Genomic DNA, 27,500 nt, shown 5'->3' with positions numbered 1-27,500 from the left:
CCCTGGTTCTCGCACTTGGCCTCACATTCTGTCCTACTCCTAGACACATCTGCCATTCAACTGGCCTGAAATCTAGGCCGACATATACGACTTTGCTCGACGCATGCGACTAACAGAGTACTTCTTTGACGAGAACAACACCACTAATAGTCCAGTCAAATGTGCTCGAAAAATGGGATAACCCTCAACTAATTGCAACAAAAGGTTTTTCAACGGATAACTAAAGAGAAATTATCCCTCTATAACATACTAAAAGTCCCAGAGAATCGAAGTCCGGGAAAGTGCCTAAAATTGCAATTAATTTCGACCCATTGACAACCCAAAATTTCCAACATGGAAACGAGGCTACAGTAAGGTTTTTGACTAAGTCGCCAGAATTTATTACTTTTTGTGGGAATATCAACCCCAAATCATCAGAAATGAAAGACTAGATACCAATTAAAACAATAGGTGTATTAGTTTATTTCAATTCATTCTCGATCGTGTAATTTTGCACAATCCTGCAAATACATATACATAGATAAAAAAAATTGATACTGCATTCTTTGAAAAAAAACTTTTTGTTTTCATTTACTTTAAGAATTACTTTCAAATATAACTTAATGTCAATTCAAATAATAACTGTAACACTTAAGTATTCAAAAATTTACAATTTAGCGAAGGGCAAAACCATAGTTTATCAAGATTCAATTAGTGCGTGAATTTGTCTATTTGTGTACCGCCACCCAAGAGTGCTTGTTGGTTCGTCTCGCCAGTGTCTGGATTGGATTTTGCCGTAAGGCCATGCAGCGTACATTCCTCCTGTTCTATTGGAAAACAATTCTTTTGATTCAGTTGATAGATGCTAGTAGCTTCTAAAGTTATATCAAGGTAAGCTTAAAGCTGATTCAATTTTAAGAGAATCTTTAAACAATCAGTGCTGATCACCTACATATGAGGAATTGCCGTGAAATTAGATTCTGTTTCATGATCAGCCCTTCGAGGCGTGTGAAAGAAATCTCCCCCTAGATATCGCAGAATTCATTCTTTCTAGTTTAATAGAAATCCAATGCTCATATCTAACTACTGCGTCGAAGTAGAAGAGTTTCTTTTTGAAAGCCTATTGTGCTGGCACGATCTTTGCTGACGCTGCTCAAATACATTTTGAAATATGCTAATCAAACTTGCTTCGTAGCATAGTGAGAAAGATAAAATTGTTATAACAATTTAACTATAATTTAACGTTTTTTTCTTTTCATTTCTATATTGCTTAGGCTGGTATTTGGAGTTTTACTCCTTCAATGTGTTCTTATGGATGGAGCGCCTCTAGTTTGCGCGATTTGCGGAGTTGCAGGCTCAGCGCACGAATTTTCCACAATTGGAACAAAGGGAAGTGAAGCTATAAATCGCGCCAGCGGCCTCAGAAATGATTCAATTAGTGTTGCTCCTGGACAGCATGTACACCGTAATTGTCGTCGAGATTACTGCCACCCCACCAATATATCCAAGGATAACAGAAGCCGCGAAAATGCGGGTTCTCAATCTGCAACTATTCAACGCAAAAGAAGTGCAGACCAGACATTCGATTACAAATTAAAGCGATTGTTATTTTTGCGGCGATAAAGTAGATGTTAAATCTGTAGACGTATGTAAAGTGATGACTCTAGAGACTCAAGAAACCGTTTTGAATAAGTGCAACGCAAGGCGTGACACATGGGCAGAGGTAGTAAAAGCAAGAATTTTACACGTACATGATCTCCGTGCCGTTGAAACAGTCTATCATAAGATATGCAATTCCAATTTTCGTACAGATAAACAGGTTTCTGCGTCTTATGCTACGCCCCAGCTTGAAAATAAGAAAGGAAAACGAGGTCGTCCCCAGAATGAGGAGCAAAACAAAGCCTTTTACATGGTCACAGAATATCTGCTGAAACATTCTGATGAGCAAATCACAGTGCAAGATCTGGTAGCTAAGATGAACGAGTACTCAGGGGATTCCGACTGCACAGCTTATAGCCAGACTTACATGAAAGCCTGCCTCCAGAAGCATTTTGGAGAGGAATTGGTTATCACATTCAGTGATGGAAAACCCAATGTTGTAACATTTAGGAACACTGCTGCGGCGATTCTTAACGAGTTTCACTAGATGGAAAAAGACGCCCCCGATGTCGAAACAGAAAAGATGAATATAATCCGAACAGCTGCTGCGCTGATCAAGAGTGAAATCAAACTGGTTGAGACTACTACTAGTGAAACTTACCCTAAAGTTGAGTCCGACGCCGAACAACAAGTTGAATTTCTTCCTGTATCCCTCAAAGAATTCTTGCATGGTATTTTAGCTGAATATGATAACGTTAAACTTGCATCGATAGGACAGACACTTTTGCAGGCAGCGCGACCAAGAATGTTTTTAGCGCCTTTACAACTGGGTCTTGCCGTGCAACTACATTATCACTTTTCGTCCCGGTTTCTGATTGACACCCTCAATTCTCTTGGGTATTGCGCTTCATACAATCAAGTAGAACAATTTAATCAAAGCGCGGCGGTTTATGAGGGGACGGACATACCGGAGTTTAACGGCCAATTTGTTCAATATCCTTCACAGATGATATGAAGATACCCATGTAAAAGGACATTTTTCTTGCAAATAATAAAAATAAGCAAGCATTTGTTATTCAGTTGGCCTCCTTCTTGCAGAAACAAGGCTTTGAGACCCTCAACGCAGATGGAGACGCGGACGTTCTCATTGTTAAGACCGCAGTTGAATCAGCCAACACGGAAGATACAATTCTGGTAGGGGATGACACTGACCTCCTAATACTTCTGGCTCACTACGTGCGGATGGACGCACATCGCCTTTACATGAGACCAGAACCCAAGGCAAGTTCCAAAAAAAGACTAGTCTGGTACATTAATGAAATCAAAAAAGACCTCGGAGAAGACGTATGCCGGCATCTTTTTTTTATCCACGCCCTACTTGGATGCGACACCACATCCAGCATATACGGAATAGCAAAGGGCGCGTCACTGAAGAAGTTTGTGAACTCAGAGCACTTCCGTCAGCAAGCACTGCCGTATTCGACAACCTGGCATCGACTGTAGATGAAGTGAAAACTGCAGGTGAAAATGCCCTAGTGTCCTTATATGGAGGAAAGCCGGGACAGACACTTGACCAGCTGTGGTACCAGCGCTACTTGGAAAAGCTAGCTTGTAAATCCAAGTCAGTACAGCCTCAGAGTTTACCACCTACTTCTTCAGAGGTGAAGTACCACAGTCTGCGAGTCTACCTTCAAATAAGAGAATGGAAAGATAGCACAGAGGGCATAAATTACGCAGAATGGGGATGGAGGTCAGCAGCGGAACAACTGAGACCAATCATGACAGATCTCGCACCCGCACCACAGTCTCTTCTCCAGATAATGAGATGTAATTGTTCACAAGACTGCAGCACCCGCCGTTGCTCCTGTCGCAAAAATGATCTACCGTGTAATCCTGCTTGTGGTCAGTGCAAAGGGTCTGCTTGTACCAACGCACCCGAGCAAATCCCTGACGATGAAGATTCTGATTCCGACTCTGGTTCAGTTGAACAAATTAGCTCTGAAATGCGGTTAAAGCGGAGTACAAAGTAAGATACCCCTCACCCGCTTTGTTATCGGGTGGCAGTCATCGGTCTGTATAAGATTTGAAATTATAGACTTTTGTTAGGAGCCCATGGGACCAATGTCAAACGTTCCATTGACCAACAAAGCAGAATGTTTAGATTAACAGATATTGTGACCTCTATAACTGTTTAGAAACTGAAGATTGATTGCGGGATCGACTTTAGAGGAAAAGGCTTTCTAGTCGCACCATGCAATGTAGCTGGATTATGATCTGGTATAAATTGATAAATAGAGCGTAAACAATGTGACAATTCCTATCCAGTTGTACGAATAGCACGATTTTAACTTAAACAACAATCCGGCGGCTTACCCGGCCCAAAATTGTTATTGTATTGAGACAATAAAATAGTAGCCGTTATATAAATTGGGTACCCTGTGGTTTTTCATATAAGCTTTGTATGGGAATTTTCTTTTCCGTTTTTCGGGGCCTTCCCGAACTCCGATTCTTTGGGACTTTTGATATGTTGTTAAGGACATCCGAATGAGCCATAATCCGTTGAAAAACCTTTTGTTGCAATTTGTTGAGGGTCTGACCCTAATTTGACTGGACTATAACGTAAACAAACGAGACAGCCCTTTCCATAATAAAAGTACTTGGAACCCTCCTGCTAACAGAGAACAGGCCCTACATACATTTTAGACGCTGTTAAACTTGACATCACTACGTGTAAACCTAAACCTATTTGTGACAGTCTTACCACCTCAGAACGACAGGCAATTGACAAGACATTGACATTGTAATAAAACCAGCAGACAAGGGTTCCGGTACAGTTATTATAGTTAAAACCTGGTACATTGACGAATGCAACAGACAACTTAACAACTCTAAATTCTACCGACGCTTTAATGAAGACATCACTGTTGACATACAAAAACGAGTAACGGTATACCTAAATAGAATTTACACTGACAACCTCATTGACGAGAAGACAAAACAATACCTCATACAACCTAACGTAAAACCAGTACGTTTATACATCCTTTCCAAAGTACACAAGCCCGGTAACCCAGGACGCCCCATTGTTTCATCCAATAGTCATCCCACTGAACGCATATCCCATTTTATTGACCACCATCTTCAACCTCTTGTCCACAAACTATACCATCTTATGTTAAAGACACTAATGATTTTCTCAATAAACTCCTTACCATTGGCAAATAACCGTCTAATTCATGATTAGTAACACTTGACGTCTCATTATTATTTAGATATATTTTACATAATTAAGGTATTAACGCTTGTGATCATTTTTTTACGCACTGATCCTCAACACCATTCCTACTGGCACTATTTGCGACCTCATCCGCATGATTCTCACCATGAATAACTTCACTTTTAATGACAGCCAGGACCTTCAAATCCACGGCACAGCTATGGGCACTAAAATGGCCCCCTATTTTGCTAACCCCTTCCTTAGGCTTTTCGAAAATAAGGCTCTAAGAAACGCCCCATTTCACTCCCATACTTGGTTGAGATACATCGATGAAATTTTTATGATCCGTGGACTGAAAGTCCGGAGAACCTTAAAATCAATTATCTCAACAGCATTCACCCTACCATAAAATTCACTAGCTCACACTCTCCCACCAATGTTCCTTTCCTTGACGGCATTAACGTCTCACTAATTATATAACTAGTGACGGAAACAGAAATACAGACCTATACACGAAACCTACGGACAAACACCAACATTTATTTTATTTCTCTTGTCATCCTCTACACGCAAAAAAAGCCATTCCTTTCTGCCTCGCACTCTGCTTACGACGAATTTGTTCTACCGACGAGACCTTCAAGATTCGTACCACTGAACTAACGACATACCATCTGAAACGAGGTTACAAATGCGACTTTGTAACTAAGCAAATACAACGAGCTGTGGCATTCCCCGCATACATACCCTGCAACCTAAAAAGATAAACAAACCCGAACGCATACCTTGCATAACGACCTATAATCCATCATTTCCAGCCATCTTCAACGTAATAATAATAATAATAATAAACACTACAATCTACTTTTTTTCCTGTGACCGCTGCAAAAATGCTTTCCTACATCTACCTGTTGTGGCTTTCAGGCGCTCCCCTAAACTTCGAGATCTGCTGGTTGCAGCTAAGGCAACTCATTCTAATTCCGCACTTCCTTCCGGTTCTTTTCGCTGTGGCAAAAACTGCGCTACCTGTCCTTACATTTTCCATGGACTAACCAACTACACATCCTTCTCTACTGCCAAAACACGCTCCATTAATTCCCACATAACTTGCGAAACCAAAAACCTTATCTACATGATTCAGTGTAACAGATGCCCTCCACAGTACATAGGAGAAACTAAACGACATTTAAAAGACAGTTTCAATGAACACCGTCGCATTTTAGATAACGCTAACACCAAATCCAAACCTGCTACAGTCGCAGAACATTTCCTTTCCTCTCCCCACAACATCTCTAAGGACATGCAATTAATATCCACACAAACGCGTATTATTGCGTGATAACAGACCAGTCAGTTTGCACCACGTGACGTAACTTAGCTAATAAATCGCCCGAAAATTAATAGGTGGGTTATAATTTTAATCATATCTCATGAGGGAAAAGTAAGCGCTTTCATCCAGATGTTTGTGCTATATTGGTGGACCACTTTGATCCATGGCAACATGGTGTCTCCATACATGACTCGTTGAGTGAAACGCCTCGACAAATACGGCTCAGAAACGATGTACGGCACAGACCTGAGAATTCAGTGGCAAGGTGGTTTATGAATTTGTCTCCTAAAACATTCCAAGTTCTTGGCTCTTTTCATTGAACGGTTTCGAATATATTTCTTTGGGTGCGTGACAGTGAAACACACCATTATTTGAATCTCTTTTTTCTTGGTCTCTTGCGTGGCATATAATAAGACGTCAGAGACTGTAAAATAGTTTTCCTTTTTTAAGGGAACATATCTTTCCTTATTTAGTTGTAATCTTAATTTACAACTTCCCTACGTTTCATCGATGCTATCGTCATTATCAAGGCAAACGTTCATGTTAATTCATGCAACAACAAAAATAACGTTTTCGTATATTTTTGTGGTTGCATGACGTAGAACCGAATGGAATGTAAGTTATGTCAGGATGTTGTCTCTTCCAAGGTCACGAGATAACAAAAAGACTGCCTATAAGAAAAAAAAAAGCAAGAATGACAAAGAATTAGCTTTCTATCACCTGAGGAATGACAGATGCTTTCTTTGTTGTATCATTCTTGTGTATGCAAAGAGGGAGGGGCGTGTCAATGTCTTGGGGTAGGGCTGTCCACAAGATACTCCATATTTTGAGAAAGTTGCTCTAAAATTATCCGGGAAAGTTGCTCAAAAGAACTAAATGTTGCTCCAAAATTGTAATGTTGGTATTCATATATTTACTTCAACAAGAGGCTTATTACTCAACCAAACAGTAATTTTTCACTGTTTCTGCGTCCTGGCCCGGGTTGTTCGAATCGCGGTTAGCGCTAACCATTGTTAAATACCGTAGAAACCTATTGGTTTTGGTTGCGAGCAACTGGCCCCTGAGCTTTAAATTTGCTAAAACGAGTAACACAACGATCAGACATATCTAAGAACAAATATGACCTCTTTAATTCTACTCACAAAGCATCTTTCAGCATGTTAAAGATGGAATGGCTTTATAGCCTTAGTGTCCTATTGCTTATGCCACCCGGCCCCCTTTTTTGTATCGACCGAGACCACGCAAAGTCAACGTGACTTACAATGTTCAACATGGCGGATGATGAAAGACGTTTCCATGCCCTTTATTTCAACGGCAGTTATTGTGACCTTTCGCACGCGTCCGGACTACCCTAAGGCCTATTCTACGAGCGATCCTTTTTGATTTTCCTAACTTAGGAAAAGTTGACATTTTACGTGATCATTTTAGTCACCATTCTAGTTTTACACACAACCTCGGCAAAAAATTCCCGGAAAGGAGATTGTTTTACTCGCTCATTCCATTCTCATAAGCTTGTTGATTATTAATCAAAAGTTCTTACAAAGATTTCCTCGGCGGAAGAACCTGCCATATATTTTCTTTATCCTTTTAGTGTTTGTTGCAATTTGCCATCAATTTTGCCTCGGATTCCCCTTTTCAATGGATTTATGGTAAGTGGTCATAGAACTGAGGCATGGGTACGAATTTTGACAAGCAGGTGTCTGGGTACTAAGCCAAATTGGAAAGAAAAGCAGAGAACAAATTTTTCATGGCTGGTATAATTTACAACAATGGGGGAGAAAATTCTTTAATGCGTTGATCGTTTGATATCGCTCTGCATAGGCAGTGAAAACTAAAAATAGGGTGACGATTGGAAATGGAAAGTAGCCAGTTTATCGAGGAATATTTTCCAAACAAAGATTATCTTCAACTTTTAGTGTAATTAACTCTTCGATGTAGACTGGCGCAATTCCGAAGATGGCCTTGATAAACGCGGAAAGTTAAACCTTAAATTAATCTGATGTAACTTGGGCAACAGAGGTATGGTGTGACAGTGGCGTGGTGCGCGACATATTGGCATCGCGGCAGCACTTAAAACGTGCTGCACTTTATTAAAATGTGAGGCCAGCAAACCATATAATACACTATTACTGACGAGAGCTTTAGCAGCATCGGGACTTTTGAAAAAACTTCCGATTGCGACTGATATTATGCAGGTGGTAAAATGCCGAGGCAAGATGAGAGTCAAACCGTGACCCAAGATTTCTAAGTTCAGGTTTAGCTTCTATGACTGTGTGACCTAATACTTTGATGCAACTAAAATTATCTTTCTCAAGCTGTTGCCTGGTAAGTAAAATTAATAATAATAATAATAATAATAATAATAATAATAATAATAATAATAATAATAATAATCATAATCATAATAATAATAATATAACAGAAACTTTATTTTCACACGATAATGTTTAAAGCTCAATAACTTGTGGGGTCGTGCACAAAGGAAAGCAAATCAAATTAAACATATCAAAACGTATTGGCTTTTGCTGAGATGGGAAAACCGGGGTACCCGGACAAAAACCGCCCGGAGAAGATAAACTCAACCCGCATATGACGCCGGATCTGGGAATCGAACCTTGGCCACACTGCTGGGAGACGAGTCCCCTCACCACTGCGCCATTCCATTTATGCCGAACGATATAAAAAACAGCGCTAAGACCAAGAAGCACTAAGAGGGTGACCTTTTGCGCCCCAATATTTAAGAGAATGTCGTTTTTCACTCTCAGCAGTGGCGAATGAGCGCCATTGTATTGTTTCTATGCGGACAGGAGCGGTCATATGCAAGACATATATAATCGGTGAGCTAGATAGCTGCCGCCTTCTCCGATAGTTTGGGGACGTAAGGAGGTTACTGACTGGGCGAACGTTCTTAAGCGCAATGTCGAGTCCGCACTTTTTCAGCAATGGTCGCAGCAATGCCTCCTTTCAGGCAGATGCAAATTCTCAAGATTCAAATGTCAAGTTGATCATATGTTCTTGATCACCGGCAGCAGTACATCTATGACCTCAAAAACCACCGAGGTGTGCATTGGATTAAAGGGACAAGATCGTTTAGCAACTCTCCTTATAAGATTAGCGACCTGCTCTGGTGATAATTTTTTTTTTTTCAATTTTTATTTAATACCATACCATACTTACATCGCTAGCAATACTAATACTTACACCTACAATACAACATAATTAGTGTTAATTCGCTTGAACTGCTTACAATTCTGAAAAAAAAAAAAAAAAAACTAGAACAGGCCAGCTTACTCCTGTCAATAATTTAGGTTCTAAATTTGAAAAGACTTAAACAAAGTAGGCGTGGTTTATGATGTATATGCGCCTTGTTTCTTTTACGTTCATTTTCATTTTCTTTTTTCAGGGCACTAGGGACACGCTGTCAATAGATTAAAAAAAACAACAACAGGGGCTCCCACTTTTTTAGAGCAATTGTAGTTGTATTTTTTTCCATTTCATGGATATGCTTGAAATACAGTAAGAAATCTTTTAATTTTGGACAACATTTTTTCTGTCTACATAGCCAAATATAATATTTAGCATTTTAGCAACAGAAAACGTGTTCCAAACTAAAATGTGTTTTTCCAAAGTTTAAAAATTCCGTCAAAAATTCCCATTTAGAACGGAAAAAAGACAAAATTTGTGGGTAAGCAGTAAAACTCAACTGCAATCATTTTTTTTTTTAGAGGAAATAACTGTAAATCATCCAAAATGAAGATCTTACTTGTGTGTTGAAAACACAACAATTTACTCTGTGTAAAATTTTACAGTAAAATTCTGCTGGTGAAAATGTCAGTTTTTGCTCGGAGACTACGATTAAGCGTTAAACGTGCAGTTTATAACATGGCAGACTTGACTAACTAAAAAAAAATCCCACAAAATTGCGGAACCGTGTGATAAAAATGTACCCAACCAAACTTTGGCCTAATTGAGAAGGTATAATTAACCGAAGCAATATTTTTGCACCCTGGTCTATTTATAAATTCAGAGCCAAACAAAGAATTATGCAACTCGCTTAGTGAACAACGTTGGCCTAAGTGAGAAGGTGTAATTAACCAAATCAATGAGGGTGCAAAATTTTTGCACCCTGGCCTATTAATAAATTCAGAGCCAAACAAAGAATTCTGCAACTTGCTTAGTGAACAACGTTGGCCTAAGTGAGAAGGTGTAATTAACCAAATCAATGAGGGTGCAAAATTTTTGCACCCTGGCCTATTAATAAATTCAGAGCCAAACAAAGAATTCTGCAACTTGCTTAGAGAACAACGTTGGCCTAAGCGAGAAGATATAATTAACCGAAGCAATGAGAGTGCAAAATTTTTGCACCCTGGCCTATTAATAAATTCAGAGCCAAACAAAGAATTCTGCAACTTGCTTAGTGATCAACTTTGGGCTAAGTGAATTAACCAAATCAATGAGGGTGCAAAAATTTTGCACCCTGGCTTATCTATTAATAAATTCAGAGCCAAAACAAGAATTCTGCAGCTTGCCTAGTGATCAACTTTGGCCGAAGTGAGAAGATATAAATAACCAAATCAATGAAGGTGAAAAAATGTTACAACCTACCCTATTAAAAAATTCAGAGCAAAGCGAAAAATATCACAAGACACAGGCATACTGCTTAGTGATAACTTTGGCCTAAGTGAGACGGAATAACTAAACAAAACAACGTGAGTGCAAAACTTTTGTATCCATCACAACAGCAGTGTGCAAAAATTCTGCACTTTACTTGGTGTTAAACAGTCCTAGTCAGACCATACAATAACCCAAATCGACGAACGACCCTGCTGAAAGATATTGTGCAAACAATTATGTGCATGATGGAAACGAGTTCACGCAATATCCGGTTATCGTACGACTTAGTAACACATTTGTAATCGACCCCGAATTGAGAAAACTCTGAGACTTTAAAAACATTAGATACCATCGTAAACCTTGTAAGGCATCTGTTTACTGGTTTTGATCAATGCCGTATTAACAGTTTTACATGTGAACAACTATTCTGCAATCGCACCCTAACTGTACATGGCTGGTTGTTTCAGTGTACGCACGTTATAGCAAATAGCTACTTGAGCATTGCCGATCAGGAACGCCGAGAAAGAAACGCCGACAACAAAGGAAATCAATTGAAAACCGCGTTTCCGCGTCGTGCAATCATTACACAACACAAGAACTTTTATTATTATCTATACGCTTGCAAAACTGTAGTTTTTATAAACATTTACTCTTCGATCGAACTGACTCTTGTCTTCGATCGAACTGACTTTTGGTTTCGATCGAAACGAACTTCGATCGAAACGACCGTCGATCGAACTGACTTGCTACCGGTCAGGACTTGGTGACTACTAAATTGGATGGCGTACTTAGCATAAATCAGAGTAATCAGAACGATAGCACGTTCTGATTAAGATACTGTAACATAAAAAGCACTGAAATACTGGTGAATTTATGGAAAGTCTCTTGCATTTTCTTGGCCTATTAAACTTAAATACTTTTCGGCTAAATGTTTCCGAGTTGTTGGGAGCAGCTTCATTCCATCGGTGAGCTCAAAGGAATGAAGGACTATGCATTCTTTTGGGAGCATTTCACTCCAAGGATCATTTGACCGCGGAATGTTCTGAGGAGTCCACTTTCCTTTGTATTTTCCCTTCCAATAATGAATTCGGAATTCATTTGCTGAAAGGTCTTTAACAACTCCAATAACTGGCTCCTTGTCCCAGTTCGATAACAACACTGCAACAAACGCATCAACTTGAAGTCCATCCAAAAATCCATCGACGTAATCCACTGGATTTTCGCGTTCCCTTGGGCCTCGATACCTTCCAGTATAAATCTATAAAGGAATTGATACAATGATGAACCAGTAGAATAAGAATTACAGGTAGGTGACAGATCAGTCTTTTTGATGCAGCGAATGTCGCAGAGGTTGACAGTTGGTACTGTCTTCATTTCCACAAACTCAGGCCTGTACCAACGAGACCTGTCCTTGACCTTTATGAATGGGGTCTTCAACTTTTTAACGTCGGAAGCGCTTATGAAATGCTCTATTTCACTATCTTCATAAGCTTCAATAGAATTTAAAAACTCGCTATAATGATATATAGGTATATTCCATTTTCTTGCAATCACTTCTACTGACGATAAACCAAAGTGGTTTCTTTCAGCCAACGATGCCTTTATCATTCGCGAGACCCGTATTAACAGAAATCATTCGCGACAAATTTTCAGCTTTAGACCTTATTTTATCAACTATGATAAGCTCAACTTTCTTATCTAAAAATTCCGTCAGTTGAGCTCCGGATTAAAAAATGAACTTTTTAATCCTCTTTGATAGTTCATTACAGGGGTCTAAGTTGATAAACACTCTCTTTCCAGTCAGCGAAAGTTTTTCCATCACACTGCAACTTAGCAAGCAAATAGTAACGATTATGTGGTGGACAAAAACCGGAAAGAGGCAGTAAGACCGTGGTATGTGTAACTTTTTCTGGTTTCGTGATCACTATGACGGCACAGACACAATCGCGGATCACGAAACCAGTGAAAATTGCCGAAAACAGACTTACATCAGGAAAATACATTTATTTCAATTCCTCTTCATGATTAGGTTTTGTTTTTCCATTCTGACTAGATTTTGTTTTCAAAGAGGTTTCCGGGGAAAAGAACGTTCATGTCCCTTTGTTCCTTAAATAGTTAAGTCCCTTTTGCTCATTTTCCCTAATTGGTCAATTGAATTACTGACACACACACACAAAGAACGCGGTTTATATAATGTACAAATAACTGACTGTACAAATATCGTGGAATATTTGTTCTCGTTTCTTGCCTTTTTCTGAACGATAACTAATACAGATGTTTAACAAAGTATCATATTTACGAAAACCGGAATACATCTGTTCCCCGTTGCAATCAAAGGTTTGCACAAAAGGAAATGATCATCATACCTTTCAAAGAACTTGAGGTGGTGGACGTAGGTGGCTCACTCACACCAGTCTTGTCGGAGGACTCTGAGGAAATTTAGAAAGCACTATATTTTTATATTAAATTCAGCATGTCAAACCAGTGTTCTGCTTAAAGATTTGTTTTACTACTTATAACTTGCTTTCGTGATTTGACGGGGAAATATTAACACGACGCCTGTCATGACCGGAAAAGAACAGCTGCTGAGTTCATGGCGATAATTACAAATTATTTTCCTCTTCAAAAACCACTCATCCTATAGTTGGGTTTTACTTGAGGGTCGAGGGTTCTTGAAGAAAATTGAAGTAAAAATGTGAATTATTTGAGCTTAAGTGACCTCCTTATTGACCTACTGTCGCCTCTGCTTCATTGTACATGTGCTGTGAAAAATCCACTCAAACGCCAAGTTGTATGGGCATGTTTTTCTTTTGATACCATCAGCAGATATGTTCGAAAGAATGTAGTGAAAGCCCTTTATGGTACGTCTTCCTTTTTTTGGTCTGTGCTCGCACATAGTTTTGAAGCCTTCAATTCACAGTTTCGCTTATTAATAACATTTTTGCCTATAACATTTTGCCCTCGCCCTCGATCCCTGACTCTAGAGAAAAACTTAACTCTCCCTAGCCTAGCCATGCAATCAATTACGTGAATTTACACTCGTGAATGCTAAAATCTATGTGAAGTGTCAAAATGTTCAATTTTCAAACAAGCTATGGCAGCGGCCCACGACCATTTTAGCTACAGTAAAACCCCGCCTAAAAGAACGAGTGGATTAAGAACCTCCAGCCTGAAATATGATAAAAAGAACACCCCAAACATATTAAGAACCAACTCAGCCTGATAAATTTGACTGGTTCTTATATATAAAGAAATCTTGGCTACCAGTTAGATTAAAAATTACTGGGTCAGAATAACCTTGTCATTCTAAAATCAATTTTCTTATTGGGCATTTTGTGCTCTTTGTCCTTCTTCACAAATTAGTTAGAAAAGAAAAGAGAGAGAACCTTTACTATAAAGGTAATGGTTATGATTGCGTGATAACCGGTTGCTTGGATTTAGCTGGATTTAGACACACACAAAAATGAAAATAAATTGAACGAAATGAGTTCACTTTTCTTACGCCTAAAATATTACGGTATTTAAAATATAAATCTAACTAAATCTTAAGACATAACCGACTTACTAACGCCTATCTTCATCACTGGAGTATCCACGTGTTCGTTGTCCTTTGTGCTGCTGATGCTTCCGTACGTTGTATCGAATACCTCGATTTCTTCTCCTTCACATTCTATTTAGGAACGAAAAGAGAGAAAGCCTTCATTAAAGCAATGAGTATGATTGCGTGGCAACCCCTTGGACTCGGGCACAAAAAAAAGGAAATGAAACGAAACGAAACAGTAATGCACTCAGTGTTCTTGCGGCTATGTAATCTACAATGATTGTATTCTAAATAGAGTTGAAATATAGAATTTCTTAACTATGAAGAAACCACCGACTCACCACCGCTGAAGTTCAGCACTGGAATGCTGCCTATTCTGCCAAACGTCGAATCGAAAACCTCGACTTCTTCATCTTCAAATAAAAGAGAGGGAACAATAACGCCATGTAGAGATAGCGTGATAACACTTAACTGCCTGGATTAAGACATAAGAAAAGAAATGAAATAAAGCTAAATGCCTACAATTTTCTTTACGCATAAAGATCACTGTCCCAAGCGCAGTCACATGATGAGCGGAATGCTTGTATGTCTTGATTGGACAGAAAAGTTGAATTAAAAAGGTTTAAATTTGTTTCACTAAAACCCTCTGTCATTGAACGTTCGCTTCCTATACGATACTAGTACTCACCCTTTTTTGATTCATCTTCCCTGATCTCAGCTCGGTGACGCTTAATTGGTGTACTTTGAAGGAATTCATCCTCTCTGCGTTCTTTTAAAGCAGCCAAAAACGAACATTCGTCAAAAGCTGTGGATGCACTCATTTTACGTAAAGATGGGAACGTGCTAGTTTGAAATCCACCTTATCAAATGATTGACACAAACTGTAAACGGAAATTTCGTGGTTTCGTAAAAAGAGCCACAGTTCTTGCCTATTGTCCAATCGGATTCGTTATAAAGTTTAAAAATTGTAACCTAATCGAACCCTGTTCAGTTTCGATTGCGTGCCCGGGTTGCGTGTATCTAAGTCACTCCACTTCTACTCAGAAAGCCTTTTACTATCTGGTCAGAATCCTAATTTACAATATGCCGTCGACATCATCAATATGGAGTATAAAAAAAATCAATGGACGGGCGAAAGTCTACAAAAATTCTGTGCTACTGAGAAAAAGGGACGGTTCGGATTATGGTTATCTCGTCTCATAAATTCCGCATATCACTCCCAGACCCAAAAGATATTAATGAAGGTGAGCTTCATATCATATCATCATCATATATCTTTATTTACCCTCGGATTTTTAGAGTAGCTTGGTGTAGCTTATTGTAATAACCTTCTATTGTCAAAAAATGCATGTAGTCTTACAGTATTTAACCTTATTTATGACTACGTAATTCCTTTACATGGAGTTTTTCTATAGTAATTCTGATCTCGTAACGTGTGTTTTATTTTTTTTTAAGACAAAACATGGGTTTTCACATAAAGCTCGTCACGGAACAAAAAGTTACATCAACTGAAATATATATATACATTTTTTCACCAAAGGGGACCTCAAATTCATTCATGTTCTGAGCCGGTTAGATAAGATAAATTGCTTTATATGTTGCCAGACTAAAGTCAACATTTTAAGTTCAAAAGGCGTCGACTCCTTCCCTCAGGTTATACTGAATAATGACTCATCTAGTTCAACAAAATGCAGTTCTGCTTCCAAAGCATACCAAAGTACGGTCTGGATGGTCTCTTAACAAATTCACAGGGTACGAACACAAATTCAACTCAGTTTCAGTGAGGGGCGAATTGAAGTTGAACTGTTTCACTTACGCCTTATTTTTTTTTCGCCATTTAGTGTAAATTTATGTTGGATGAAAAAACGCAAGAATGCATGCTGTCGCCAAAAGGCTTTAATAAGTCCCAAAGTGATGGTGGCTTTGCTAACTGCTGTGGAAAGCAGCCTACTGAGCTGGCAAATGAAATCCAAAAGATCCTGGATGAATTAGAAAAACACCGGGGTGCAGGTCCTGATTCCGTTCAAAGGCGGCCAGAAGAAAGCGTCGAATCGGAAGATTCCATTGTGGAAGATTCTGGGTCAAATCAGACTGCGTCGAGTCATGTGCCCACGGAAAATACACAATCGTACGGAAAAGACACAAATCCGAAGAAAAGAAAACGACCTTCCGCTCCCCCCTCCTTTGCAACAAACTCCCTTTCGCCGGACGACATGCATAAATCATGCGATGAGTGTCTTATATCAAGTGAGTAGAATTTTTTTGCAAGCAGGTAATCTTGTTTGAGCAGCCGCTTGATCCTGGTCCGAATTTATGGACGAACTAAGTATTTCCATACATTTTAAAGTTTGCATTGCCATTACATATTGCAACTCTTGATTCTCTGGTTTTGGCATGTCATGTCACGGCAGTAGTATATAGTCATTGCACTCTTTCTTTTATTTATAAGAACGTCTAAATTTGGAGCTAAGGCTGAACGTTCTTAACTATTTCTGCGATGTGAGGCTGAAAACGTTCTAAAGATGTTCTTAAATCTACATCAGAAGTTGTTTCACCTGATAACTTTGATGGTGTTGAAGTTACTTTGGAACGATTTTAATAATACCTGCTCATTATTACAAAGTGAGCGGATGTGTATGATGCGTTGTTATGTTATCCAAAATATGCCCTTAAATATTTGGTTTAATTGAAATTTATTTACCTTTTTTTTATGCTTTCATTTAAAGTACAAATGGGCAAAATAAAAACTTTGTTAATCGACTGTCAGCCTGAGGATTGTTGCAATACGTTCTTAAAATTTTTTTCACCAGAGGTTTACTATATTGTGACAGAGTAGTTTTAAATTTCTATAAATGAAAAGATTTTGCAACCGTCCATTTTTATGAATAGGTCAATTGTGACACGTTGTACGTTCGTGAGACTTGGGAGGAAGGAAACGTCTAATTTCTTTAACTTACGATTCTGTGTGGTGGTTTGAAAGATATGAAACGCTCTCAATTAGGCGACGGTATTTCCTAAATAACTATAAAATGTCTTCGGAATATGTGTTTGTTGAGTAAATATAATTAATTGTAACAGGAGTATAAGATGACGCTCTAGAGGTCTAGATTACACGCAGATTACACTCAGGCTTGAATCAAGCTCGACCTTCCTTCCCTCCTAGCTAGAAGTCCAAAGTTTCAAAATTTAACCATATTTCAATTGTATGCTTCACGTGATCGAAGGTTTGAAGCCTCGTGATCGCATTTCGATCAAAGCTGCCGAAAATACTTCCGTTCTTTCTTGGTGGAAGAACACAGCCGGTTACATGTACGATCAATTTTTCCTTGACAAGTGTCATTGATAATCTTCATATGCTCATGTGTATAAAGGACAAGTTTTCTTTGACGAGTACTGCCTTTACAAGTCCTGTTTGCTGGTGTGAGCAAATTAACAAATTTTCTTTGACAAGTTTTCACAGTAGCCAGCAATACAATTACACAGCTGACTACAAAAAAAACAAAAAACAGGGCGCCATTTTTTTCTTTTGATCATGGCTCATGCAATAACAAGACCGCTGTGCGCCCGCAAATTTCTCGATAAGTTTTCCTTGTAGACCCGTACAGACGAGCAAATTCTGCAATGTGTCAATTTTTTCCTTGACAAGTACACTTGTTCTTCTTTACACAACAGCAAATTAAATTTGCCAAGTCAGAACTTAACCGGCTTAATGTGCTAAAATCGGCTTGAAGTCCAGTCTTTTCTTAGCCTTCCTCTATACTAATTAGTGCGTCCCTGTTTACAAAAAGCAATTATGCCTAGGTAAAATGTCTCCCAGGAAACTAATAAGTGGATAGGTTTACTAAGGAGCTACGCTCTGACCTTCTTAGCTTTAGGCCGCTCATTTACTATTGCTGAGGGAAAGGTTAAGGAAGAGGGTGTGTGTGTGTGGGGGGAGGTGGGGGTTTCCAGCCCACCGCCCCCCTCAAAAGCGGAATGGTGTGCCCCTGATTTCTGTTAACCTTTTACTTTCATTTATATGAATTTTCGTAGGAGCAGTAATAACATTGTTATTTTATGTCCTATTGTTTGCAGCAACATCCATTCTTATACCAATAACACAGCTCTGCTTGCCTGTGCGCCCTTCAAGGCAGTTCAGAAGGGTCAATAGCCAGTTTGTTGACAGCTTGACCCATCAGTTACGAAGAGAGCCAAGTGGCTCCCATGGTTGCCTCTTCGTGGTGGCGCAGGATATTGCCCATAAAGATGATTTTGACATCGACAAAAAAGACGCCTACAAATATGAAGTTTTGGGTGGAACTCATTTTGATGTTGGCGACAAAAAAACTGAACAAAGAGCACCCTGAAAGTATATATTTTAGGGGGCGTACGGCAAGGATTTACTGCAGCCTGACTTCTGTTAGTGAACTTATTAATTGTAATCAACAGCTCTCTAATTTCGTGCTAACAGTCTCGCCTTCTTTATTCAAAGCCGCCAATCAATAGGAGCAAACTCTGATCAAATATTGAGCAATATCGATTTACGGTTTGTAAAGAGTTGTGAGCGTAAGAGACGTTTATACTAGCTGAAATAGACTGTGGAACAATTAGAAGAGAACACAAAATAAATTGACTATTGCAAGTTACAACGTTTATTGCGAACTACCTTTAAGTCAAACATAAGTAAGGAGTAAATGTGGGAGATTCTGGTCTGTGTATGCAGTTGGTTTACTACACGGCAAATTTGGGTCAAACTTGGTCCTCGTTATATAAAGCAGTTCATGAGGCAAGATTACTTTACTTATTATACTTCAGGAAAAAAAAAAAGATCTCCCATTTACTTTTTAATGTATGGAGTAGGTGGGGTGGCAATCCGTTTACGCACGCATAGGGGTCGAACTTAAACTCTCGCAAGGGGGCGAAACCTTCTGCTACGTAGATAGTCGACGTGCAGAATTTTTGGGCGGTGAATATACGACGTAGCAAGTACAGAGAACTCATTAGCTACTCACTACGCAAAATTTTTGCGTAGTAAGTTACCTATTTTGTCGATGTACCAACTCAGCGGATACTTAACACGCAGATTTTTTTTGCGTAGTGAACATACGACATGGCAAGTAGACAGAACTCATTAGCTGCTCACTACGCAAAATTTTTGCGTAGTGAAATAATTGATGTATCTTTTCTTGTAGACAAACTCATTACATATTCAGTACGCAAAATTTTTGCGTAGTGAAATAATTGATGCATCTTTTCTTGTAGACAAACTCATTAGATATTCAGTACGCAAAATTTTTGCGTAGTGAAATAATTGATGTATCATTTCTTGTAGACAAACTCATTAGATATTCAGTACGCAAAATTTTTGCGTAGTGAAATAATTGATGTATCTTTTCTTGTAGACAAACTCATTAGATATTCAGTACGCAAAATTTTTGCACAGTGATTTTCGAGCTTCTATCATAAAAATACAAACTCGGGAAATAATGAGCACCCAGTTTTGATGCCTTCTCCGCTTACGCTTAATTTTACTTAATATCACTAACCCTTTAAATGAATTGTTGAAAAAAAGGGTTTTACGACTAAAAAAATAAATTGTCCTTAAAGATACATAGTTTTCCTCTGACTCCAGTTAACTCTTCGACAGATTACCCCTGTTTTTAACGAAAAAACACCAACTTTGGAAAAACACATTTTAGTTTGGAACACGTTAGAAGTTAATTTGAAGTTTATGCTTAGAGCTATCTGGCTTTAGGCCCAGTGCTGTATCAGGCATTAAGGGTGTCTCTTTAGCAATGACTTGGCAAGACTGTAGCCATACCTTAAAATTAGTCCAAAAAACTTGAGTTTTTGGGCAGGCCCAAAATAAATGTGCCAGTTTCTCTGTTTCTCTTTCACAGAAAGTGCATTTCTCGCTGTCAACGAGTCCAATTTTTTTCAAGAAGTTGTTTGTTGATATTCTTCTATGAAGGAATTTGAAATTGAAAGTTGCAAGTTTAGTGCTCTTTGTACATTTAAAAGCCATTTGATAAGCCTCTTTCCAGTTGAAATCTTGCTTTGTCGTAAAAAAATCTTTCTGCCACTTTTGTTTACTTTGGCTGGGTGATTCGCTTTTCCCTGATACAAGTTTCTTGTATACTAGTTTACTTGGTTTTTTGCTTTTTAAGAAGTTTGACAAGAAACTTTCATGTTTAGTCCACATTCTTGTATTATGGGGCATATATCTTGAAGAAATGATTCCGAGAAAGGTTAAAGGTCGGACTGTCAGGTTATGTATAGTTTGAAAGGCTGTGAGCGAAAGGAACTTCCCAGAGTCATCCATTAAATGTTCCACTTTTGTTATTCCTTTGAGGAACCATTCTTTAAAAAAACACTGGTCTATTCTCAACTCTTACAAGTGAATTATACCATCGTTATTAAATTCAGAAAGACGTTTTTCAAGAGTTGCAATTGCTTGTTCTATTTCCTCCTCCTTTTTCGATAGTTTCTTCTTCTTGAAAATTCCATATTTCAAGGACTCCTCTCTCACTTTCAATTAAACCATTTCCCATAGTAAGTTAGGGTTAACCGTATCATCTTGTGCATATTCATCCTTGGCCTGTGTTTTACAATTGATTAACATACTCAGTGTCATTTAAGAAAGAGGTGTTCAGTTTCCAAAACCCCCGCCTTCTATTGTTAGAATGCACCGAAATTTGTGGTGTAATCATGGAATGATCCGTTTTATATCCTGGTACTATGTCCGCACTGACAGTGTTGCAAAAAGTTGTCTGATTTACCAGGAAAAAGTCGAGCCTGCAGTGGACTTCAGGCTTCTTTTGTCGCCACGTAAATCTGGAAATCTCAGGGTTTAAAACTCTCCATGCATCTATTAAATCAAGGTTTTCAAAGAAATCGGCTATCACTTCCCGCGACTTTTTATGAGTTCTAGCAAGACCACCTTTTTTGTTCTTGTCAACATCCAAGACTAGGTTAAAGTCACCACCCATAATTATCTCTTCGCCTTTAAAGTCGAGCAGCTTACTAAAAACAGAGGTGAAGAAATTTGGGTCATCTTCGTTTGGAGCGTATAAATTTGCTAAAGTTATATGTTTTCCATTTGTGGTCAGGTCACATATTATGAATCGTCCCTTGGGATCGATAAAAGATTTTGAGAGTTGAAAGCTGAAATTATTGTTAAAAAGTATGGCGACACCTGCTTTGTTACTAGAACAACAACTGAACAATGCCTGATAACCCCATTCAGCTCTCCAATCGTGTATACTATCTTCCGTACAATGGGCTTCTTGAATAAAAAACATCGACATATTTTTGCGTTTGAGCCAGTTGAAAATTTCTCGTCTCTTAAGCCTGTCTCCTAGTCCCCGCGTGTTAATCGATCTTATTCTGAGATCCATTTTTCTCGCATATTTTGTTAAAGAAAATTTGATCGAAGGCGCTCGAGTGCATTACTGAAATAAACCTTAAAGGTGTAAGCTGGAAAAACAAAACATACATAAACAAACATATGTACTCATAAACACACTTAAAACCAATAATATTAGAAGACTGCTGAAGGAATACGGTTGCATTTGTTACCTTGTTCGTGTTTTCCATTTTTAAGCCGCCCAATATTACTGTAATCTAGATGTAGCAAAGGCCGAATCTATCAGGCTTAATTTAAAATAAACAAAAGACAGTCAAAACTATAGCCAAATTAAGCTTACAAATCAAGTTCTTTACCTACAGGCAAGAATTTCCCTCTGATGAACAGCTTATCGGGCTGTGCCTTGCTAAATGAAGCCAGGATGTTGTTTCGCCTGGCCTTCTTAAAAGTGTCCATTTGTGCTCTTCGTCGCTCCACAATCTGAAAGGGCAGATCTTGATACATCTTATAATTGGTTTCTCGCAATTTGGGGCCTAAAGCAAGCATACTTTGACAATCCTTGAATCTCAAAAATCTTGCTAGAATAGGCCGCGGTTTCCCTTCTTTCCTCTTTCCGAAGCGATGGACTCGTTGAATTTCTACTGAGGCAGCGTCCATAAAACCAAGTTCCCTTTCTAGAAAAGAGCGTAGCACCAGCTCCGTATCTTCGCTGCTCACGTCGTCCTCCGGAATATTTTCGAACTTCAGATTTTCACGCCTGGAGTAGGCTTCGAGATAGAGATGTTGGTCTTCCACTTCTTTAATTCTCGCCCCGAGCTTAAAGTTCTCCTCTTCCAGGTTTCTTAGTTTCGTGTTGGTATCATTTTGCTCTGGTGATATTGGGGAACTTTATACCGGAGGACGAGGACAACCACGAGCACGAGTTTTCCGTACTGCACATGTGCATAAGGTTTGGAGACAGACATCTTTTGAAGTGTGCGTGCTCAGTACCAAAAATTCGTACTCGTAGTCGTCCTCGTCCTACTATTTAAAGGTCCCTAATGCATTAAGGCACTGTTACACTTTTCAATTTTTCGCACAACTTGTCTCGCAACGCCATTTCTACAAACGTTCTCACATTACGAAACAAGTCATTTTACTGTTGTTACACTAAGAAACGTTTCATGCAATTTGTTTCGTTTCGATTATCACGTGAGGTTAAAGGAACATTTTCATTGGCTGGTGCTGCAAACCGTTGCGACTCAAGTTGCAAGACAATGCTACACTGCTCAATGCTTAAAGAACTCGTTGCAACCGTAGAACTCAAGTCTACTTTTATTATTTTTTAACGTTACAGACTCTTCCACCCAGTTATAACATGTGCGTTTTGCAGTAATAGAAGGATTAAGGCCTTCATGAAAAACAAGAGAATTTTCCTTCGTATATTGTCCCGCCTATACTTTATTAAGGCATGTAAGCTTAGTTAAATTGAAAAGCTTAGCGCAAAAGCGGAATGAATGTAAGCCTAAACTTGCGTATATTAGACCGGAATACTCGCTACTGTTTAATTTTTCCAACAATTTAAAGAGAAATCCAACGAGAATAATTGTATCAATGTTACAACGTGTAAACTGGGCCTTTTACACAATGCTGTTGACTTTGGTAGTCCACACTTAAGTATTTCTTTACACTTCCAACGGCACAGAGCTCTGAGCCGGAATGAGGTAAGAAGACCATAACAATAGCTCTGCCTAATTTTATTCGAAAGTAACACAGTTTATCATGGTAATAGCCACTTGGTAAGAAAATAGAAGCCTGGGTGAGCCTGTCGGAGAGGTGTTTAAAATATTCCGCACACCAGCCTCAGAATATTTTGTCCGCAAAGCGAGTTATCTGGGATAAAGTCTGTTCACACTTCTGAGCACGAACGCCCGAAGGCTTAAGCTGGAGAAACACGATTGGTTCCAATTTTTGAACTTATTTTCCAAGGTGTACGTGCTAAAACATGAATTACGGTTTTAAAACGATGACACAAAAGGGCAAGAAATTGTATGACAAAGATACACCCATAGATAGTAAGGAAACCAAGTCCTATAATATCAACACCCAATACTTTAAGGTCCTTTTGTTGAACCAAAGTCAGTATAGTGATCATCCACAGTGCATTTGCGACTGCGAACACCAGTAATGACCTGTTTCGAAGCTCCACGAGTTTTTCTTTGAGGCTCGAGGTTTGGTCAAAAGCAAAGAGCTCAGGAATAAGACACCTTTCACGTAACCCATGCCAAAATGCGCACTCGTTGGGGTCGATATCATCCAGGTAGCCTAAAGGAAGTCGATCGATTTCACGGCGCGTTAGAAGGATTTTCTTCTGTCCTAAAATAAAAAAATACAGGAGATGGCAAAGGCTAAAGCGTTGTAACAGAGACGACGAGTCAAAGATACTCGGAAAAATCGCAGTCATCCACAGGTAGGCTGAACTCACTTTTCTCATAGGAAAATACAGTTAAAATTTCTCAAAATCAACAAATTACTGTTGTCGGCAAGCAAAAGATTTTATCTATCTCTATTCAGGATCCGTAAACCCCCCTTGAAAAACAAAACAAACAATTTAACTGCGAAAAAATAGACGGCAGAATGAATGACGACATGGAACTTATTTTAATTTTTTAAATATCCAGTGGAGAATTCGGGAAATTGCAATTGTGTATCCGACTGTTCCAGGGAAAAGAGTGGGGGAAATGTCCCCTCTTTCTCCCAGAGACTGTCTACGCTCCTGAAATTATTCAGAAAATACAAGTAGAATGGTTTTTTCGTCCAACTGGCAAGAACTTGACCAAATATCCTAACTGTATCTATTGACCATGTAATGTTTCGTGGGACGTGTTTAAACAATTTTGAGTTGACACAAGATGAACGAAAGAATGTTAACTATAAGATGCTGAAATGGCGAGGACCAGGGATAAACGATTACTAAACAACTTCTTAAAACCAGAAATTGTATTTAACGCAAAAGGTTGGTAAATATCTAAAAAAAAATACAAACAAAGTGAGTGAAATGTTACAACGAATCTGACGAGTACAACTTTATAACAGAAACAGAAAAAACACTTACCAATTGCTCGATTAGGATGAAGAGCGAGTGATACAATGAAAACGATTTCGATATATATACGAGGTTAGCGACATGAATTTACATATGGTCGGAAATTACGACTCTAAACACAAGGATATCACATGGAACAGAGACCGAGAACAAAGGGCAGAAACTAGGTGTTGATTACAGGCAAAGAAAGAAATAAAATCGTAACAGATGCCTAGACTTCGACATTTTTATTGCCGTTAACTGTGCAAGACTGAGTAGAACTGACCAATGTGTAATGTAAGGGTATAATAGTGCGTTTTTAGTAAGCCATTTGTTACCTTGATTAGGATATTGAAGCTTCCGAATCGCAGATGACAATCTCTTGAAATGGCCTGTCTTGCAATTGTTAAACGTTTCCTTTAAGCCATCTCTTTCCATGTTTTTTAAATCTTCCAAATCGCATGGCTCTTTGTATCCTCTCCTTTCAAAAGTGGGCCAATATTCACCCAGACCAAGTTCTTTCAACCAGTCTTCAACACTGTCCTACAAGATGCAAAAATCTTAATTGACATTTTACATGTAATTTTAATAGTCGTGTAATCCGTTCAGTTCCACTTTTGAGAAAAAATTTTCGAGGCTCCTATCCATGACTTACCGGAATGCCCTCTTCAATATCTACCCGTGGGATTTTCTTGATTTCTCGCAGGAGTCTCATGCGATGTCCTCTCTCCTTGATGCCAATACTTTCAAGATCCTGATAAGAAAGTGCCGGTCACATTTTCAAAGGATCTCGAAGAATTTAGTAATTAAGTTAATGACATGTTTTTTTTTTTTTAGTTATTTAATATATACCTTATTACCTTTAAAGAACGTGTACGTGTGTGGATATATTAGTTTACCTTTTCTGTCATTCCAGGCAAAAATTCCATGGTGTCATATCCATGCTGACGAAAATTATTTGCATAATTCTGCAGTGACAAAATGAACGAAAAATATTATACTCTGAATTAAAGTTCAACTCAGATTCTGCATCAATCTCATTCTATATATGTTGCCAGTAAAATCCGTTTTCAGCGTAACTGGTAATCCTTACTTTACCTAGGTTGAATACGCACTCAAATGAACTGAAGAAACTTAAAATTAGGGTCAGGTTAGGATTATTATACATGGATATTAATTCATTTTATTATACAATAGTAAATAACGAAAAGAACTGTGTTGGGTTGAGCATGCTTGTCGTTATGGTGTAGTGGTAAAGACACAAAATTATATACTATTAATCTGGAGGGTCCGAGTTCGATTACTGTTAAGTTCTTAGAACAGGTCATTTCTCCCTTACCATGTTGTAATGTTGAGACTGAGTGGATAAGTGTATGAATACTTTAACCGATAACATAATGAGAAACATTAAGAGAGATGCGTAAAACAGAACTTGACGGAGGGTTTAGGTGTTTTCAATCCTTTTTGGGGGGGTTGATTGCTGCTGTTAAGTAGGTAGAGTGCATATTCAACCTAGGTAAAACGAGGATCAATTTAACCCAGGTAAAAACGGATTCAACCTGAGACCCGATTTGACCGTCAACATATACAGCAGTGATACGGGCCTCACTCGATCTTGAAAAATATAACATGTTCTACTGCATGGAGGAAAACATACGCTTTCACATTTTCAAGGGCTATGTCACAGTAGTTTAAAAGATTTAATAGGAAGAATCTTTCTCTGTGACTTAAACTCATATACTTAAGAAACTTCCCTCAAACTTTAGAATACGTATTTAAGGATTTCTGCAGGAAATATTGTCAGAATAATTGAATATGAAATACATATCATCCGTTGCCCGCCGTAACAACAGAGGGCATTGAATAGACGCAATTAAAATGCAGCGTAATAGTCACAAGTAAGTAAGGTGCGTGCCTGAGGGAAGGTGGATGGCGCCGAGAGCACTCGCCTCCAACCAATTTCGCTCGGGTTAGATTCCCAGCCGCTTTGTTATATGTGGGTTGAACTGGCTGCTGATACTAGAGGTTTTTAGGTTTTTAAACCTCTAGTATTAGAGTAGTGCCATTATGATGAAAAAGAAAATCACATCCTTTTTATCTCTTCCGAATTTGAACGAGTATTTGCTTGGCACCTGATCTCGCAAAATTTTGAGCTTTATATTTTATCAAAGGCTTTTTATTTTGAGTGTAAGTTTTAGATTTCATGGTCCGCTATTACTCACGTTCAAAGCTGACCGATTGGACCCTATGGGAAAGTGACGTCATTTACTCCCTGGCTTAACTAAAAATTTAGAGTGTAAATGCAGCTTATTATATACACAAAACACGAGTTTAAAAGTCTGAAAGCCCGAAACTCCCGTGCTGCATATTAATTCAGCCTCGCTCCAGTTCCATGAAGCATAAATTCAAGTTCATTATTCACGATCTTTTTAAAGTTGTCTCACCAAAAATTCTGCTTCAGTCAACCATCGTTCTACCGGTTGGTTGAGATTCGAGTAGCAAGCTTCCTTTTTCAACGCTGATTCGCGACGATCACCTAGACAAACGGAAATGTTAAGAACAATCGGCCAGGCGTTTTTTTTTTTGTCAGTGGTAGAACATAAATAAAGATCGCCGGGAAAAACTCGGGCTGAGTCTACTTAGTTCGTCAGATACAAACTATCTCTCTGAGAGATAAAGTGAGCACTTCGTCCTGTGGGTAATGTGTCTTGCGTGCATCTTAACACCAGACGAACTTAGCAGACACATTGCAAATGTTTGTGGAGGCCAAGAGTGTTCAATCCAAGTAATTCTGTCTTCGTCATTCTCTTGATT

At 38.7% G+C, this 27,500-nt stretch overlaps 3 protein-coding genes across 3 annotated transcripts in view; 1 reads left to right on the top strand and 2 right to left on the bottom strand.

The window, feature by feature from the left end:
- Nucleotides 1–9,361: 9,361 nt before the first annotated feature.
- Nucleotides 9,362–15,098, bottom strand: LOC138008213 (uncharacterized). Its single transcript, XM_068855467.1, has 5 exons — nucleotides 14,966–15,098; nucleotides 14,619–14,690; nucleotides 14,302–14,406; nucleotides 13,103–13,165; nucleotides 9,362–11,994 (listed from the first exon to the last, which is right to left on the bottom strand). Exons 1-5 carry the CDS (start codon nucleotides 15,096–15,098, stop codon nucleotides 11,909–11,911), a joined length of 459 nt encoding a protein of 152 aa, XP_068711568.1. The 3' UTR covers nucleotides 9,362–11,908.
- Nucleotides 15,099–15,380: 282 nt separating this feature from the next.
- On the top strand, nucleotides 15,381–20,341 carry LOC138008211 (uncharacterized). The gene is made up of 3 exons (XM_068855465.1): nucleotides 15,381–15,521; nucleotides 16,119–16,524; nucleotides 18,352–20,341. Exons 1-3 carry the CDS (start codon nucleotides 15,381–15,383, stop codon nucleotides 18,621–18,623), a joined length of 819 nt encoding a protein of 272 aa, XP_068711566.1. The 3' UTR covers nucleotides 18,624–20,341.
- A 2,613-nt stretch (nucleotides 20,342–22,954) lies between these two features.
- Nucleotides 22,955–27,500, bottom strand: part of LOC138005930 (uncharacterized) — a 26,393-nt gene continuing 21,847 nt past the window's right edge. Inside the window, exons 3-7 of the mRNA XM_068852102.1 lie at nucleotides 27,131–27,222; nucleotides 25,586–25,654; nucleotides 25,342–25,440; nucleotides 25,025–25,229; nucleotides 22,955–23,977 (exon numbers count right to left, since the gene is read on the bottom strand). Of these exons, the coding sequence (XP_068708203.1) occupies nucleotides 23,541–23,977; nucleotides 25,025–25,229; nucleotides 25,342–25,440; nucleotides 25,586–25,654; nucleotides 27,131–27,222 (902 nt within the window). The 3' untranslated portion in view covers nucleotides 22,955–23,540. The remainder of the gene's footprint in view (nucleotides 23,978–25,024; nucleotides 25,230–25,341; nucleotides 25,441–25,585; nucleotides 25,655–27,130; nucleotides 27,223–27,500) is intronic.

Source organism: Montipora foliosa, chromosome 6, assembly GCF_036669935.1.
Source record: "Montipora foliosa isolate CH-2021 chromosome 6, ASM3666993v2, whole genome shotgun sequence".
In the NCBI taxonomy this organism is placed as follows: domain Eukaryota; kingdom Metazoa; phylum Cnidaria; class Anthozoa; order Scleractinia; family Acroporidae; genus Montipora; species Montipora foliosa.
Note: the sequence above shows the minus strand (reverse complement) of the source record. Positions and strands in the feature narration are given on the sequence as shown.

What these genes read in the sequence shown, in the direction of transcription:
- LOC138008213 (XM_068855467.1), bottom strand. Translation starts at nt 15,098, where the DNA reads ATGAGTGCATCCACAGCTTTTGACGAATGTTCGTTTTTGGCTGCTTTA. An exon ending in GGAAGATGAATCAAAAAAGG is followed by an intron (nt 14,691 to 14,965) that starts GTGAGTACTAGT and finishes TTTTATTTGAAG; the next exon opens with ATGAAGAAGTCGAGGTTTTC. An exon ending in AGTGATGAAGATAGGCGTTA is followed by an intron (nt 13,166 to 14,301) that starts GTAAGTCGGTTA and finishes AAATTTCCTCAG; the next exon opens with AGTCCTCCGACAAGACTGGT.
- LOC138008211 (XM_068855465.1), top strand. Translation starts at nt 15,381, where the DNA reads ATGGAGTATAAAAAAAATCAATGGACGGGCGAAAGTCTACAAAAATTC. An exon ending in CCCAAAAGATATTAATGAAG is followed by an intron (nt 15,522 to 16,118) that starts GTGAGCTTCATA and finishes TTCGCCATTTAG; the next exon opens with TGTAAATTTATGTTGGATGA. An exon ending in CGATGAGTGTCTTATATCAA is followed by an intron (nt 16,525 to 18,351) that starts GTGAGTAGAATT and finishes TATTGTTTGCAG; the next exon opens with CAACATCCATTCTTATACCA.